We start from the raw sequence: 18,363 nt of genomic DNA on the forward strand, positions 1-18,363 counted from the left end.
GATGTCTTATTAATATGTTTAGGATCCCAGCCTTGCCCTCTGTAGTGCCATCAAGAATCCCTCACCTCCTATTATCTCCCTGTCAATTGTTCCAGCTCACCTTAAGTCTGTGTTGTCACTGCTGTTACCTTATCCCCTTCTACACACTTTTTGTTGAAAAGTTATCGTTTAGGACAGATTTTTTTCCATGGGTTACTTCAGCTCAAGATGATTTTTCTTCCTGTAAACTTTAAGCAAGCCTCTTGGCAATTTTTGAAGTTGAACAATGGTAAAAAAAACCCCACAGACATAATACCTGTAAATTTTTTTTTGTATTTTTAGGCTCAGGAATAACTCAGAAATATTTGTTTTTAACAACCCAAATTTCTTGGTTAGCTAGATCTAAGGACAAGGAGGACTAAAGTCTAAGGACTTTAGCTACCAGTAACAAATATATACTAGTGTGGTGTTTGTCTGCATTGCTTGGGTTTGCTGTCAGTGGCCTTGATTCTGCTTTGTGAAAAGTGATGCTCCAATGCTGTGAGCTTGAACATAATTTCCAAAATGCCAGATTTGTTTTAAGGGTTCATTTAAGGCTACCTGCTCAGAAAGGAAGCAGGTCAGTAGTCTGTTCTTCAGTGAAGAAAATGGAGTTTTCCTCACCTGTGTTCTGACTTCAGAGTACCTCTTGGAGCTCCCATGTTTAGCCATTTGTTATGCTGCCCCTTAGGGAACTGTTTGGGTTCTTTTAATTTTAGGAGCAAGTTCTAGAAATTGCCAAGATGAGTCACTGAAATAAGTAGGTTCATGTTTTTTGGGTTTTTTTTTGTTTGTTTGTTTGTTTTTAATAAAGAAATGCAGAAGTACCACCACAGTATGTTAAGGTTTGGGGGTTCCTGTTCCAGGGAAGTGGTCCCAGCCCCAAGCCTGCCAGAGCTTGGGCAATGCTCTCAGGAATGTGGTGGGATCCTTGTGTTGGAGTTGGATTTTGATGGTTCCCTTCCAACTTGGGATAGTTGATGGTTCCTTTTGATGGTTCCCTTCCAACTCAGGGTATTCTATGATTCCATTCCATGAATCTGACTTGTATTATCAAGGTTTAAGCTGCTGATGTTATAAATCACTGGACACTAAGACTGTCATTTCAATGAGTTCCTTGTGCTGGGTTCATAAACAGTGATGAGCTCCTCAGCCTGCAGCCACTCAGGGGTGATTCAGGGAAAATGAACGGATGAATTATCGACCTAAACATTTGTTTACAACAGGAGGATGAGCTTCCCAAGTGGAGAACCTCACAGTCTGCCAAGCTGTGCCCTGCCTGTGGGATTTGCAAACAAATGTGCAGCAGATGAAAGCCAAGCTGCACCTCCCCAGCCCTGGTTGCTGCCCTGGGTGCATGTCCCTGCTCTCAGCTGTCAGATCCACTGCTCAGACCACCCACGCTGGCAGGAAGCACTTGGTGCAGCTCAGCACTGAACCTGCCAGCTGGGAATGTTGTCAAGGGCATCCCGCTGCAAGAGGCAGCTCAGCAGATTATTTATCTATTTCTCTAATTTTGAGCTGGGGACAGTGGGAAGGGAAGCAATGCAGAAGGCCAGGGGAAGATTTTCTTGTCTCCTGAATTGTTTAAAAAAGGCAGGGTTACTGGAATGCAAGAAGAGGTATGGTATTAAGGAAAAGAGAAAAATCTGGCTGCTGTTTCAGAACTTCTTAGTTTTCACACTGATTTACTCAGGCAACCCCCCTCAGGCATCAGTGGCAATCTGGAATGAAGCAGCTGAAGGAGGAATTGCAGATGGGGCTTGCTGCAGCCTTTGGGGTTCCCCCATGAAGATGGTGAAGGGATTTCATGCAGAAGCAGAAAGATTATGTATCCAAGTGTGAGTAGTCACTACATTCAGGTTTGTCCTGCCAGGATGTTCCCACTTTTAAGGATGGGTGACATCCTCAGCTAATACTCTTGCCTCCAAGTCTATCATTCACTAGGCTGGACCCTAATCACAGGCACTCCTTGCCTTTTTAATCCATATATCCAATCTTTTTTTACTGATTTCTGTCAAAACCTGGAGTCTGGCCCACTGCCCACATGGCAAATCACACATTCTCTTTTCACTTAGTTATGAAGCAAATTAATCCCATTAAGGCAGCACTTCTGTGAGGGACAGGGCTTGGAGCAGTCTCAGGATGTGTTTTGCAGCATGATGCACCACACGTGAAGGAGTTTTTGATGATAACTACCCCACTTAAATTTGGGGATGCCCATTTCCCATCTGCTTTAATTTTTTTTCTTGTTTCTTATTCTAACAATACTGAAGCCTCAGAGAGACTTCCACTTTCTCACTCTCCTACCCCTGCCCTCATTTAAATCATGGTAGGTTCATAGAAATAGCAAGATTTACTGGTTATTTTTTAACTTCCTCTATTTTCCCATTTGGGAAAGGTGACTCTGTTCACTGAAATTGTTTCTGCAAAATATCAGTCATTCAAGTCCATGCCAACAAATTAGATTAGCTGTAAGAAGGAATTTTTTTTACAATGAGGATGGTAAAACACTGGCATAGGTTGCCCAGAGAGGTGGTGCATGCCCCATCCCTGGAAACATTCCAGGTGAGGTTGGATGAAGCTCTGAGCAACAGGATTTAGTTGAAAATCCCAGCTCATTGCACGAGTTTGGACTAGATGACATTTAAATGTCCTTTCCAGACTAAATGATTCTATGGATAACAAGATTAATTTTTTAGGGTGAAAGACTTTGAATCTGATTTCACCAGCAGACTCTGCTGAGCTTTTTTGTTGTGCAGGCTTGACTGTCAGTAGCACATCTGCACAAAGATTTGACATGCACCAGTGACATTTCTGATGACTGTTTATTTTGATATTATTAACTGACATATTCCTGCATTTCTTAGTGGAGACACTTGTAAAATGAGTGATCAGAAAATTTTGCTTAAGTAATCCTGAAACATAAATTGTCACTGTCAACATGTGTCAAAACTGTCCTTAGCATTTCCTGCTTCCAAAACTGTGGGAAGGCTTTTGACCCAGGCCAATGTACCATACCATGTGCATTCCCAAAGTAGGTAGCACGTACAGCAATTTCCTCTTCCACATGGCAGCAAGTTTGCAACGTGTGCAACTGGCCTGCAATGATAGAAGTTGGCAAGAAATCGATATTTAGAGTAGCAATAAATATTGCTAATGAAAGAAATTTTATTAAATTGGCTCCAAGAGCAAAATGATGCACATGAATGTCTGAAATTTATGTTTCCTTGAGAAGAAACTGAAATCAGCAATGATTTTCAGATTCCTATTACATTTGGTCTTCCCTTCTCTAGCTTAACCCCTCTAGGAGTCCAAGCTTCATGTGGCAATTGATTAAAAACATTTTTCCTCAAGAAGTAATAATAAAAGGTTTCATCATCCAACTTCTGTTTAAAAACAATGGCACAAGGAGAAAATTACCAGATCCATGTTTGTAGCTACTGACTACTATAAGGATCAATCTGAGAGGTTTGGAAGGATTTCCCCTAAAGCAGGAAAAGCCATCAAAAAGGCAATGTGTGAGGCAGAAAAAGAAAAAAAAAAATCACTGAAGAGAAGCCTGCATTTTTCTTTAATCTCTATAATGAGGATGGTTTTGAAAATACCTTTGGTGGTTGTGTGTAGGCTTGTTACATACATTTATTACAGAAGAGTTATAAATGACACCTTTTCCTTAGTTTTTCAGCCTGGGTGTATATGAAAATTTTCTTCCTAGGATTTGGAAAGCTGCTTAGCACAGAAGTGATTTTTCCACTGTTTACTTCTACTAACACATGATCCTATGACAGATATTCTTGATAAAGAAGAGAGGGGGGAAAAAAATAACAGAATTGTAAATAAATAAATACCTTGTCTTAGGTGAGGTAAAACAGGTACTTGAGGTAAAAGATACTTGGGTTACTCACACCACTGAGTGTGCAAATCTCGTAGAACAAGCGATCCACAGCACGGAAGGTTTTGTGCTGGGGACTGATTCTGTGTCTCTTACACAACAGCAGCAGCCACCACCCTCCAGATTCATAATTTAAAATTTAAAATTGATTTGTGCTCTTAGTCATAACTTAGAGGCCAGACTTGGAGGAGCAGGGTGCTGTCGGGCTGGGGTTCTGCTCAGACTCTGCACAGCTTCTGTGAAGAGTGGATTCTGAGAAGGGCTGTGACCTGAGACACTTTTTTGGATTCTGTTTGTCCTTCAGAGTTTTTGTCTGGGGCCCGAGGCTGGCTGAGGTGCTGCAGATGTGGCATCAGGTGTTACAAAACTCAAGGGCTGGCTCTGAGCCCTTGGCCTCTTTCCTGCCCAACTCAGACACTAAAGGCACCACCAGCGTGTGCTTTGGGCTTTTTCCCTCATCAGAAGGATGAAGGCTCTGTGTCAGTGACAGCACATCCAGGGTCCTGCTTGGATGCCCCAGGAGAAGATGTTTCCCATGTTCCTGACTTTCCACTATACCCAGCCTTCTATTGTTTTATTTTCCAGTTTTTCCCATGGGCCTGGGAAATGTTAATCTCTCATGGTAGGAAAAAAATGAAACAGCAGGGGTGGCCAGAAATCCAGCTCCTGGCACAGGTCTCTGTAGCCTTTTCCCTGTACATGGACACGTAAAGAGCTTTGTATGGAGACCTTGTGGCAGAAATGTGAACATAAAAAGGGTATTTAAGGATTACTATCGAGTTTTTCAGGCAAAAAAAGGACAACTTGGTGTCAACTGTCCTTGATGGAAGAGTGTGAGTGTCCTAAAAGTATTGTAAATATTTCCAGTGTGTCCAGACAATCATCCACAGAACTCCAGCATGCTGAGATGAGATTCCTTCTGGGATCTGGACAGAGATTCTTCTCTTTGTAATCTGTTCAGGTTTGTTTCTAGAAACACTGATCACACTCAGCAAATACCTGTGAATTGCTTAGCCTGTTCAAAGAATCCTCCATTTAATGATTGTTTGCTAGTTTGTTGCACAAGGCCATCTAAATTCTGGGTTTGGCTTTGGTGTTGCTTTTCTTGCCTGCTTTTTGCATCATTTACACTTGCATAAGAAGGAGTTGAGAAGGTTGAAGAGATTTCAGGATGGCCACACAAACACTTCTGGCGCAGAGTTTTCTATGAAGACATATTTACACAATTATCCAGAAGTCTTTTGCATACCTTGAACATTTTTTCATGAACTTGAAAAAAAATTAAACTGCATTTTCCCAATGAATGAAGGGGCTACAAAAAACATCAAAGCAAATGGGTGTGTGGTTTATTCTTAAAGCATTGCAAATATATATATTTTTTGTTTTAATTTTATCTTCTTATAGAATTCTCCCAGCTGTATTCCTGCTAAATTCACTTAGAACCAAATAAGGCATATTTTGGGGATATGTATTTTTTTAAGCATTTCACAGTTTTTGGGGACATTACTTTAACATCTGGTTTTATTTCCTTTTTAATTCCTTTTCCTGACTGTGAACATAAAATAGTCAGGAAAGTATGATTTCAAGGGTAGGATGTTTGCATGTTTTGAAAAAGCACCATTTTAGTGTATACACTCAATCTCAGAACAAAACAATAAGAATGAAACTCTAAAGATCATATAATTTATATACAGAGATTTTACTTTTGTGTGCAAATACATTGTTCCTGAGAGCAGAAAGGGAAAACATCTGAGGACTTGTACAGAATAAAAAGGTGCATGTGAGACAAGGTCCTGGGGGAAACTGTTTCAAGAGTTAGTTGTAGGTTGTAACAACAATGCTGAAGGAAAATATTTTGAAGTATAATATTGTGCTATGTGCACAGAATATTGGGCTATTTTCTCAGAAAAGTGCAATTCCTCCCTCAATAGAGAGAGAACTTATACAGGGATTTGCCAAAAAAGAAGCCACAGTAAACAGGGCATTGAAACATAACAATACTTTTTCTATGCTAATATTTTTTTAATGTTGAGATGTAGATGACAGACAGATTTATTAGTTTAATATATTTTTTAAATATATGTTTGTATAAAATTCACCTTTGTTTAGATTTAAAGAGGAGTATTTCTGAACTTGGAAGGTATCAGTGACAAAAGGAGGGATGAAAGTGCTGCACAGCACCACTGGCTCCTGCATCCACAGAGACACTTCTGTTCTTGCTTTTCACAGCCTGCCACCAAGTTTTACAAAGGAAGCTGAGGAGAAATAGTGGCACCTTGTAGATTTTCTACTTTTGCTTGATTGTGTGTGCTTTTTCTTACAGGGAAAAGGACTGGAAAGAAACAGCATGGACTAATCAGTTAATTATGTATAAATGCAGAAAAATAGACCCTGAACCTTTTGTTCTTTATTAAATTTATTGTTTCCTTTGGTTTGTGCTTGTGCTAGCAGCTTGAAGCTTTATTTGAAACATTCATAAAGCACAGTGACAAACTTTTCTCTTCTTAGCCATACTCTGGGATATTTATTCCTGGGACCAAACTGGAAAGTGGAATTTTATGGGGTTGGTAATGCACAAAGATCATCAACAATTTGCTGCTCCCTTCAGAAGCTATCAAAAACCATAATTTTTTTCCCTCCCCAGTTATCCAGTTTGGCTTTGTCACACTCTTTGTTGCCTCCTTCCCTCTGGCCCCTGTCTTTGCACTTCTGAACAACATCATCGAGGTTCGTCTTGATGCAAAAAAATTTGTTACTGAGCTGAGGAGGCCAGACACAGTGAGAGAAAAGGATATAGGTGAGTAATAAAAGAGAATTGCAGTGAAGATAAGACCAAAAATACAATTAAACAAAGAAGAAAATTTATAATGAGCCCATTAATACGTTTTTTTTTCTTTCATTTACAGGTATTTGGTATAACATCTTGAGTGGTATTGGAAAGCTTTCAGTGATTATTAATGTAAGTGTTTGGTACAGCAGTTTCTTACCATGATCTTGGGAGCTTCTACTGTTCCTTTAATGTAATTTAAAATTATTTATAATTTATTGTTTACAGTTCCTTCAACATAATTTAAAAGCAGCATCTCTCAGTTGCTCCAATACAACAGAATACAAATATATTATGTTTATTGTGCTGTATGTACTCCCTAAGTAAAATTTTCCTCTATATGCTTTAAGATAAAAAATCTCATGCCCTAGGACTTTAATCCTAATAGTTTCTAGTGGGTTTTTAGCCTACAGATCAGAATCTCATTGAATCATTTATGCTGGAAAATGCCTTCAAGGTCATGGAATAATACCAGAGATATTAAAGGTATCAAAGCCTTTTAGAAAGGGAGGTGATTTTCACTACTGAAGGGAGAACTTGTGGAGAGGTGTTATGTAATTTCTTTAATAAAATAGCTCCCAGCACAACAGCACAGCACTCTTAATGCCTCCAGAGGGGCAGTGTTGTTTCACTTGGGTGGAGTTCGAATTGTTCACTCATGGCTCTCCAGTTTCCAGTAATTAAGGTAGGAAATCTGTGGAACCCTGAACATTCCCATAATCTCACTGTCAGGCACAGACTTCAGTTGTCCAGCACTGAACTGTGCTGGAGGAGAAAAACTCTGCAGCCTCTTGTTTTTCTCTGAATACACTTTGCAGATTTTTGATCCTTGATTATTTCCTGTGTTGATCAAACTCTGGAAATGTTTATTTCCTGGGGATTCCAGTAAAGTATGATTGGATAACTTTTCTTGAAAGAAATGTAAATATGTGCATACCTGTTTGAAAAAAAGGACTGAATGCCCAATTCTGCTTCTCCATCTGGATAATATTGATGCAGGAAATTATTATGTGGCAAAATATAGTTTTAAATCATCATAGGATTGTAGAATGGTTAGGGTTGGATGGGACATTAATGATCAACTCATTCCAAAGCCCCTGCAATGGGCAGGGACACCTTCCACTAGCCCAGGTTGCTCTGAGCCCCATCCAACCTGGCCTTGGGCACTGCCAGGGATGAGGCAGCCACAGCTTCTCCAGGCAACCTGTGCCAGGGCATCACCACCTCACAGGGAAAAAGTCCTTCCCAATATCCAATCTAAACCTGCTCTCTGTCAGTGTGAAGCCATTCCCCCTTGTCCTGTCACTCAAAAGTCAAAAGTTCCTCTCCAGGTCTCTTGGAGTCTCTTCATGCATTGGAAGGGGCTCTTAAATCACCTCCCAAGTCCTTCTCTTTTCCTGAACAATCAAAATTCTCTTAGCCTGTCTCTATAGCACAGGGGCTTCAGTCCTCTGGCCAGCTTCATGGCCTCCTCTGGACCTGCTCCAGCAGGAGAGAGTCCAGAGCAGAAATCAAAGGGATTTGTATTGATAAGATGTAGGGATTTCTGTGACTGATTGCCCCCAAAATTACACCGGTTTTATGGGATACCAGTCTCATTAGGTTTAATACCAGCACGAGATCCCCCTGTGTGAGATGTGTGAATCCTGATGCTGAGAGGAAAATGGGCATTTACACTCAACAGGTTTGGTGTCACTACACCAAAATGTAGCCCATTGTAGGTTTTTTTTTTAAAAACTAGTGATAAACCTCCTAGTGGCTCCAGAGATCAAAACAATTGGAGCAGTGTACAGTCCATTAATTGCTTTTGCTACTTCCCTAGCTGAGCTTTCCCTTGGAGAGACAGAGCAGGTTACTGTGCAAATATTCTGTACCAGTTCTGGCCATATAACTCTCCCTTCACCACCATTCTAAATTTATCTGAACATGAAAATTTTCCCCTGAATTACTTAACCTGGAGACACAGATTCACAATGCTGTTGTTTGCTTGTTTGTTTTTTGGTTTTTTGTTTGTTTTTCCATCTCTCAGGCTTTTGTCATTGCTGTCACCTCCGATTTCATCCCACGCCTTATGTATCAATATGCATACAGCCAGAATGGAACCATGCATGGCTTCATCAATCACACCCTCTCCTACTTCAATGTCAGCCAGCTCAAGGCTGGGACACAGCCAGAAAACTCCCTGTTTGCTCAGGAGGTTTCATTCTGCAGGTAAAGTACTTGTACGGGCAGTTTACACAGTTGAGGGAATTTTCTTGGCTCTTACGTCATTTTTCAAAGTGGGAATTGATAAAATTCACTTATTTGGCCACATATTCAGCAATATTCATGTGCCTTTGAAAATGTGGTTTTGGAAGTGCTGCTTTTAGAAGATTCTTACTGTGTTACAAAGTCTTTAAAAGGTTTTTTTTCAGGGCATTTAAAGGCAAAATTTAGACAGATTTGATCCACAGAAAAATGCAAACTAACACTTTCTTTGCTGAAAGATATAGCTTTAATTAAAAATAATGATTTTTTTTTTTTTTTAAATGGACACCCAGTAATTAGAACCAGGCTTTCTCTGTCTTTATTAAATTTAGTCCTTGCTTGCTGAGATATCAGTTTTCAATATATTATGCCCATCTTTTGAACCTGCACCTGTCGCCATGTACTAGTCTGCTATTTCAGATACATCTTTTCTGATTGGGTAAACAAGGCTCCACTTCATTTAAAATATGTTCCAAATACCAGATACCTATAGATTAGTTCCAGTTTGCATAAGAAATCACTAATGTAGGTCCAGCTTTCAAAGTAACTTGTATTTTTATAGTAATATGCAGAAATTCAAAGAGCTGGTTTAAGGCATTACAACCCCCAGCCTGTCTCCCCTTCCTCCTTGACTTCCTTGAAATCCCCCTGTGCTTGGTCTCTGCAATGGCACAGAATTATTATAAAAGTTCCTCTTCCATTTATTTAAGGATAGCCTGAATGTAGAGTGATTTTCCCTTGTTTTGATTTGCAGTACATTTCAATGTTTTTAAGTGGGGTGTATATCTTGCCCAACTATAACCCACAAAATGACACCCCCCAGTTTCTTCACAGGAAGCTGGGAGAGAAATATGTCCCTGTCACTCTGGAAGTGCTGTTGGGATTGCCCTTGGGGAGAACCTACCTTCTCACCTTAATTACAGCACAGGATAGATGAATGCACTCCTAACTTTTAATCAACTTATAAGCATATGAGCTCTGCAATTCCCTATTTCTGCTGCTGGGACTTTTTTATTATCAAAGTATTCCCTATTAAAGTATGCAGCATCTCTGGACTTTCAGATTTGTAAGTCTACTAAATGCTTTTCCACTCTCACTCTAGCACGTTTTAATTTTTCATCCCTAAATTCTCATGTATTTTCCTTCAAGAAGCATCTTGATCCACTTCACTGTGATTTTGCTACTTTCACTATGCTGCTTTTTACCTTGTTCCATCCACTGACCACTGTTTGTAGATGTTTAAGTGCTGGTATGTTTGGAAATGAGTGCATTAACAACAGGGTGAAAGGCACTCCTCACATTGGTTGGGTCATACGCAGCTAATACTCAACAGAGCCCAAATACAGGGAGGAGGGAATTATCTACACCGTGTTCAAAAGTGGTCCCTTCCTGATGACACCCTCTAAGAGACTGAGAAAAGGACAAAAATTAATGTTTGACCATGTGTTAGTCTGACTGAGACAGAACTATGGGAACATTACTCTTATCAGGAAACAATTGGGAAAATATGTCAGCATCCACAAACACTGTTTCTCATTATTATCTGCCTCATTTGAATCTTATCAAAATCTCAGCTTTGGACAGAACTATCACTGTGATAAAGTACGGGGTCTCTAACTGGAGTCCCAAGAGACAGGCAACCACACGCTGCCCCTCGAGCTGGAAATAAAATCTGTATTTCTGTTTCTGGCAAATGCATTGGGAACAAACTGACCTCTCTTATTCTTAGATTTCTGTGACCTCTGGAGATAACTGTGGTTGTAATGGGGCTGCATTTTTCTCCTTACGGGCATTGCCAGAGATTAAGGTATCTTAAAAATAACCGTAACAGGCCAGAAACAACTCTGAACATACAGAATACATTCTTCAAATATTTAGAGCAGCATTTTCTGCAGTGCTGTGAACTCTTTGGCACTGCTTCCAAATAAAGGTTGCAGCAAAGCTGTTCTGATGCACAGCATTAGTTGTAATTTTACTTTTTTTTCTTTCAGGGAAAAATGGCATTTGAATAGCTGAAGGCAGATTAGAAGCAAATCTTGCTAAGATATGGGATATTTTTATTGGTTTTTCCCTTTTAATCCTTGTAGCCTTGTATGATGATGGAGTACACACAAACCTACTAGTCACACTGAAAAAAGGAAGCAGCAGATATGGAGTCATTCAAGGGGCTCTTCCTCTAGCATGGGTCTGCTCCAACATTCAGCAACTTTATAAAGTGTCTTTGAATTTATTTTCTTAATGTTATGGGATTCATCTCATCTATTCCTAGTGATCAGTGTTGGATGCTAACATTTTTCCCTGACTAATTTTTTTATACTCCTGCACTACTGCTTCTGTGATTATGGATGTTTTCTCCAATTTCTTCTCAAGGCCAGCTGAAGAAGGAAATGAAACAGATTAGTTTATTTGGACTGATTTGAAATTCCACCTATATATAAAGTTAGATTTTTTTTCTATCAGTCTTTTTTCCCCCCCACACAACAGACTTCTGAAATACATTAACAACTTTGTCTTAGCTCTGGCTTCAATTCTCTCCACCCAGCTTCCCCTCCCCTACAATTCTCTACTTTCAGTGTATATTTTTATATTCTTCCTTATAACTTTTTTGTGCTCTATTCTTCAACCATGTTGACCACTTCATATTCTTGTCCTTTTTCATTGGAATTACAGTTGCTTGCTATTTTGGAAACACAATGGTCTTGGCAGCACTGGTTGGTTGCTGTTCCTACCATACCTGCTGAATCAAATATTTTAAGAGTGAAGCATTGAAGAGGTGAGGGAATCAGAGAGTCATAGAATATCTTGAGTAGGAAGGGACCCACAAGGGTCATCAAATCCTGACCTGGCACAGAAGACCCCAAAAATCACACCTGAAGATATTGTCCAAATGCTTCTTTAGCTGAAAAGATGGTCTTTGTAAAAAAGACCTACCTGTAGAATCTAGGGGTTAGAAAAGGCCCTTTGCAGTCCCATGTGCCAGAGAATAATTTAAAAAAGGAGGTGGGGAGGAGGCCCAGCTCCCTCATCTATAGCTCTGGCAACATCTTCCTTCACCATAAATCGTTTGCTAGTGTTTTGTTGAGTGTAGGTTCAGGCATCACAAGCAGTGTGATTCCCAGCTGAACCAGGTGAATTTTCCAAGGAGTCTGATGTCCTGCAACACTTACATAGTCTGTGAAGCTCAGAATGCATTAAATGGAATACCCACCACAGTTGGTGACCCTTCCAGGTGAATCTGGGCTCCGTTTCAAGACTGAGATTGATTTATAGTGGTCAGCAACGTCCACAAGAAACTCAGTGGCTTTCCTTGGCTTTGATGTTCAAGTAGATTAAGTTCAAGGGAACTGACTTTGGTCCTTGATGCAACATTTGTATAGATTGGAGCAACATGTGGAAGTCCACAATATCCAGAAAAGTACCAGAGGGGGGATCTAGCAGTGCAGGAATAGCACAGGAATCCTAAAACAGGACCTCTGCATGCACTGCTGAGCAAAACCATCCAGGGGCTAACACAGCCCAGGGAGTTCTTCCCTAAATTAACACAGCCCCAAATTTAAAGTAGTTTTCTCCTCCCCGTGGGCTGTACCTCGTGTCTTTTGTCTCCAGAAGCTGCAGCACAGAATGACATTCAGCATTCCAGACTCAGTTTCTTGGGGGTAGGGAGCGGCAGGATGTAGGGGATGCGTGGACTGCAAATGTGTAGTTTAACATGCAAAACCATGTGGGTAGAACCTGAAGGTAATTTTGGCAAGCACACCTGCAAACTGAAGCTGACAGATTTTATATATGAACCTTCTCCATTATCCCCCAATGGAGGCTTTTGCACAGTCTAATGAATCTTACTGTCAGGACGGGTTTTGTGGTATTCAAAACAGATTTTCCCTTTCTTAATTTCATCCCATTACTCCTAGTCAAACACTGGGAACAGCACTAAATTATCCCTTCCAGTCCTAAGGGCACAATTTGCACATGGTTATCATGTCCAACTGTGGCTGTTACTTACCAAAGTGGAGCAATACATGTGCTGCTCTTTAATCTTCCCGATGAGTCAGTCTCCTCAGCCCTTGTACTGTTCTCCTGAACTACCTTCAATTTGTCGCTGTCTTTTTCTTTGGTTTCCCTTTTATTTTTATCTTCCACCCCCCCCCCCCCCCCCCCCCCTTTGGAATCTGCACAGCTGAATGGCTGAATGCAGCAATCCAGGTGTGGATTCACCTGGGCTGTTCAGAGGAAGGGTAATTTCCCACCCCAGCACCATTGTGACTTTGGTTGATACACCCACAAGTCATACACTGTCCTGCTAACTTGTGCTAACTTGCTAGCCACTGCAAGCTCCAGGCTATTTCCACTTTCAAACATTATCCCTTCAAATGTTTTATTTTTAATTATTTTCCATTTCCCCGTATTATTCTCATTGTGTTTCCTGTCTCCATTTCTTTTTGTTTTCTGTGTTTCCTGCTATTTGCAAAACTTTCCAATTTAGGAGCATCTGTGATTTTTATTAGCCTGTTGTTTATTTCCAAATGATTGATGGTAATACTAAAAGCAACAGTCTCTACACCAAACCACTAAGGCTCTGTTTTATCCTGTCCAAGGCTAGACAGTTAATTTAGGAAGTGCCTTCCCCATGGCTCCCCCTTTCGTTAATGTAAAGACAGGAATCAGCAAAGCATGAGTCACATTTTAAGTGAGCTGAATTATTCCCTAAATTTATTAAGTTTTAGGTGAAATGAATGCAGATTTATCTCCCTCAGTCTGAAAGTGCCTTGAACTATCTCTCTGCTTTAATTTCAGCATTTTATTCCCTGTACATTGATGTAAATTTACATTAAAAAATAAAAGAGACTTCTGTCAATCCTCTAAAATTTGGACATTTCCAACATTAAAACAAAGTTCTGATTTTGATTACAACTGTGAAAACCAGACTAAGTGTGTTAAATTCAGTGGAGGTAGTCCAGCTCTAATTCTGAAGCTGTATTTCATAATAAGGGTTGAAGTAAGAACATCTGGAGGATTTGATTCTTTGGGTTTTGTGATTGGAAAATCACATTAATCACAGCAATTGGTGCTGGAGGAAATTACTGGAACTGTGATAACTGAGCTGTCTCCATCTCCAGGTTCAAAGACTACAGAGAACCACCTTGGTCCCCACACCAGTACGAGTTTTCTAAGCAGTACTGGGCAGTCTTGTCCGCTCGCTTGGCTTTTGTGATTCTATTTCAGGTAAGTCTGCTGAGCTGCTTCACTTTCAGACACACAAATATCATCATAGGTGAATCCAAATGTGTGTTCCAAAGCAGCCCTTGTCCAACAGACATGGAAAGCAAGACCCATAGATTCCTTAGCCTTTAGCATTAGCACTGATCCCCAAAATGCCCCAGGCTTTTAAATGTTTAAGTGGACTTTTTCAAATTTTATACTCTCTGTGGTAACACTTGTAAAAACACATAAATGCTGTGTAAGCTTGTTAACTACTGTTCTTTACCCAAAGCAAGAAATAAACAGAAGTAATAAATCCTCCAAGGTTTTTTGCTACTTTCTTGAATGGAGCACATTCAATTGTTCCCAGTGTGAGGATTTCATTAGCAAGGGATTTGCTATAGTGGCTTGCCTTTCCAATGGCTTCCTTTTACCCTCCTCCATGATCTGGGATCCTTCCACAACCAAATTGGGCCCATCCCTCTTTTTCAAGTCTGCCTTTATTTTGTCCCCACCTGCCAATTGCTCCCAAGAGTTTCTGTGCATCTCGCCTGGTTTGTATTGCCCTCTTCTGATTCTTTGCCGTGCCTTTAGTAATTTTCCACCACTGGCTTCAAAGCTCTTGAAAGGAACTGGTTCTGCTGGGCTTCAAACCCTCTGCCTGCTCTGCCAGAGAACATTCCCTGGTTAATTAGCTCCATTGTCTCGGATGGGGACAGAGAGTTCATGCTAGCAGCCCTGTCAGCAAACTGCCCTCACACATTTCCAGGCATTACACAACACAGCAGTCTCAAAGCATTATCGTGGCAATGCAAACCCCCAGAGCATTGCTTAGCTATGGATTTCACAAGCAAGCAAAACCTTTTGCCCAGTCTGCTTCCTGCTTGATGTTATGAGCAGCACCTGTAATCACCTTGACACCTCAAGTTTGGGGTTTTGGCTTGCACACTGTGGCAGTGTAAAAAACAATCCTGCTTGTCAGCAGGCAGAAGGATTTGAGGACAGAATGGCCATGAAGGTTGTCTGCTCAGTGCTCAGGCCACACTGGAAACACACAGGTATCTCTGCTTTGTGTTTCAGGGTTTTTGATGGTATTGGAGGATGTCCTTATATTAATGGATTCTGAACTCAGTATCAAGGAATTGGATATTGACAACTATGCACCTTTGGATGCCTGTAAAGAATAATGTTGATTTAGCTACTAAGACCATGGATTATTTGATTATTCCATTTCCTTTCCTATTTCAAACCTACCTGAAGCACGTGTTTAATTCAGTCTCTACACTGAGGGGTAGCTGTGCACAAACCTGAGCTGTTTCTTGAAATAAAGCCTTAATCAACTGCTTACTACCACACAACACCAGCAAAATGTGTTTGACATCTGTCTCATAGCTTATAACAAAGGTTTGGTTTTGCTCCAGTGTGAGTATTTTGGATTTTTCATGCTCGCTTCACATCTGTTGCTGTGCTTGCAGAACCTGGTGATGTTCCTCAGTGTTCTGGTTGACTGGATGATCCCTGACATTCCCAAGGACATCAGTGAACAGATCAAAAAGGAGAAGACCATGCTTGTTGACTTCTTCCTAAAGGAAGAGCACGAGAAGCTGAAGCTGATCGAGAGCTTCGTGGCACGCGACAAGCGGAAGCGCAGGAGCGGGAGCAAAGGCAGGAGGAGCAGGGCCGCCAGCTTCTCCCAGTGCCACCGCAGCCCCAGGGGCAGCTCCACCTCCTTCAGCTCCCAGCACACCGTGGTGTGACTCCCGAGGGAAGGGGACAGCCTGTGCTTGCCTCTGCTTGCTGCCTGATGGGATTCTGAGCCTCAACAAGGGAGGGAGAGAAGGGACAGGGAGAAAAGGAGGCTCTTGTGCTTCCTTAGGATCTCCAGATGCGAGGGGCTCTGTTACAATTGAACAGCATTTCCAGATTTCATCAGCGTGAGATAAGGGCTATACTGGGGCTGTAGCTGGTTCCTGTGGTGACAATGCATGCAAGTTGGGGAGGCATGCAGGAATTCTCCTGGCAGGAATTCTGGCAGCCATCCCTCCTCCTGCAGGTGCTCCTGCTTTAGCCTCCATCCTTGGGCAGGTTGGGTTGACCTTGGAGAAGGACTGACCATGGAGAAGTGCACACACCTGATGGTCTCACTGGCTGTAGCTGCCAGTGGAGGGTTTGCAAACATGTGGAGTCTCGAGGAGTCTTTGTGCCTTCCTAACCTACGCCGCCACAGGGTGCCACCTCTGGAGGGCATGCAGGGCTCTGGGAGATGTGGGAAGAGAGGAAATTTAAATCACTGGACACTTGCATCTATGGCTGTATTGTGCTTTGCTTAGCAGGAGCTGGAATGCATGTGCTGGTGAGCAGGGAGGCCATCAGAATGGCTGAAGCTCCTTGGCACCCATTGTCCTGAACAAAAAGCTAAACACCAAACCTTGCATGTTTGATTCTCCTCTCACTCAGTCTTGGAATTCAGCCAGTGTCAAGAAGAATCATGCCACTGAGCCACCAGTGCAGAGCTGAGGAGTGAGAAAGGAATCAAGCCCTGGAAATCATGTGGCATCTCCATGTACACTGCATATACAGTAACAAAAATTGCTGCTGTTGTGATTTACTGTAAAGTAAAATATTTTGCAGAATTGCATTTCACAGGAATATATACATATTCACTAACCAAGCTACAAGCATTTAAAGAATAACTTTACTCTGTCATGAATGAAAATTGTCTTCTCAACAATACTTTCAAAATCAGAAAAAATACAAACCAAAAGAAATACTTCATCTTCAACCATTCTATTCAGGAATGCTCTTTAACATAATAATCTTATTTTATATATTTCTGAAGCCTAAGATTTTAATAATGTCTTAGATGAAAATATTTTTCTCTGTGACAACTATTAGTACATAATGGGAAGTGCAAAAATAATTTCTTTTTTCATTAAGTGCCCAAATTAAGGCACATCAAAATGGGAGAACTGTTTCAGGGTGGCTGAAATGAAAAAAACAAATTTTTGGAGTTTCATTTTTAAAATTTACTTTTGGGTTCTTTATTCCTTCCACATAGAAATGGAATTTGAAACTGTAATGTCGTCTGGAATAAAATTGCAAATGTTTAACTTTCTTGAAAAAAAAAGTCAGTCCTCTCCAAATATTTTCCTCTTCTTCCCTGTCAAAAGTCCTTGTTTTGTTTTGTTTTAATTTTGTTAGGTGATTGAATGATTTGTTTGTTTGTTTGCTTTTTAAGTCTTTGGTTCCCTCATGGAAACCTGTGACACAGCTGAGACATAACTTTTGATTTCCCCCTCTAAGATCAACATTTAAATGAGGGAACAGTATCTCCTCAAAAATAAATTGTCTCATTTTACTTTCAAAAGGCCAACAAAGCCCTGTTGGGGATTCCATGGTCTAATGTATTAAGGTAGTCAGTATTAATGATATCTATTCCCTCTTTAACACCAAGGGGATGCTCTGCCAGTGGATCTGGGGATTTGAAACTGTTGGGGCTTTGGAAGTATCTGTGTTTGTTTTTTGCAACCCTAGTTTTTTGAAATTCAATCAATTTTCTTCACGCCAAAAAACCTCTGATGGGGAGAAATTATGCTTCTAAACAGTAGAAATATCAAACTTATTTGTCATAATTCTTTCTCCAGGAATGTAGGAGGGTGTGCAGAAATGGATTTAGAAAGGAGCTACACGCATGTTGCACGGCGATGAAGGATATTCAGAATTAAGGGTTTTCTTAAAATAGCACCATTTTGTACATTTTGTACACCCTCCCTCCACCCAGGAAATACCTTTTTAAAAACTCTTAAGTCACTCCAAAGCAGTCAGAGAAATGTTATCCCAAAGTCAAGCACATTAGGCTGCTGTTACACAGGATTTCCATAACAAGCAACCGAAATGCTTGCTGTGGTCCAAAGATGATGAAGTTTTTCTAGATTTCCTGGCACAAGGAGCCAGAGAAGCCAGCAGATGTACACTGATGCTTTGCAAGTTCTCCTGAGGTCACCCAAACAAAGCTGGGAAAGAGGCACGGCAGCAATCCTGGCTGATGTCCAGATGGGATCTCCTCTGATATCACAAACAGGACAGGCAGCTCAGTTATCTTTATCTCTGATACGCTCGCTGTTTCCCCCTTAAACTTGAGAGTTTCATTCACTGAGGATTCCTGCACAGTTTGGTA

At 40.9% G+C, this 18,363-nt stretch overlaps 1 protein-coding gene across 1 annotated transcript in view; it reads left to right on the forward strand.

Moving 5' to 3' along the window:
• Window positions 1–16,089, forward strand: part of ANO2 (anoctamin 2) — a 131,377-nt gene extending 115,288 nt beyond the window's left edge. Inside the window, exons 21-25 of the mRNA XM_031503685.2 lie at window positions 6,558–6,710; window positions 6,820–6,872; window positions 8,770–8,951; window positions 14,105–14,210; window positions 15,662–16,089. Coding sequence (XP_031359545.2) covers window positions 6,558–6,710; window positions 6,820–6,872; window positions 8,770–8,951; window positions 14,105–14,210; window positions 15,662–15,943 — 776 coding nt within the window. The 3' untranslated portion in view covers window positions 15,944–16,089. The remainder of the gene's footprint in view (window positions 1–6,557; window positions 6,711–6,819; window positions 6,873–8,769; window positions 8,952–14,104; window positions 14,211–15,661) is intronic.
• The last annotated feature ends 2,274 nt before the right edge of the window (window positions 16,090–18,363 follow it).

This window comes from Lonchura striata, chromosome 5, assembly GCF_046129695.1.
Source record: "Lonchura striata isolate bLonStr1 chromosome 5, bLonStr1.mat, whole genome shotgun sequence".
Taxonomy (NCBI): Eukaryota; Metazoa; Chordata; class Aves; order Passeriformes; family Estrildidae; genus Lonchura; species Lonchura striata.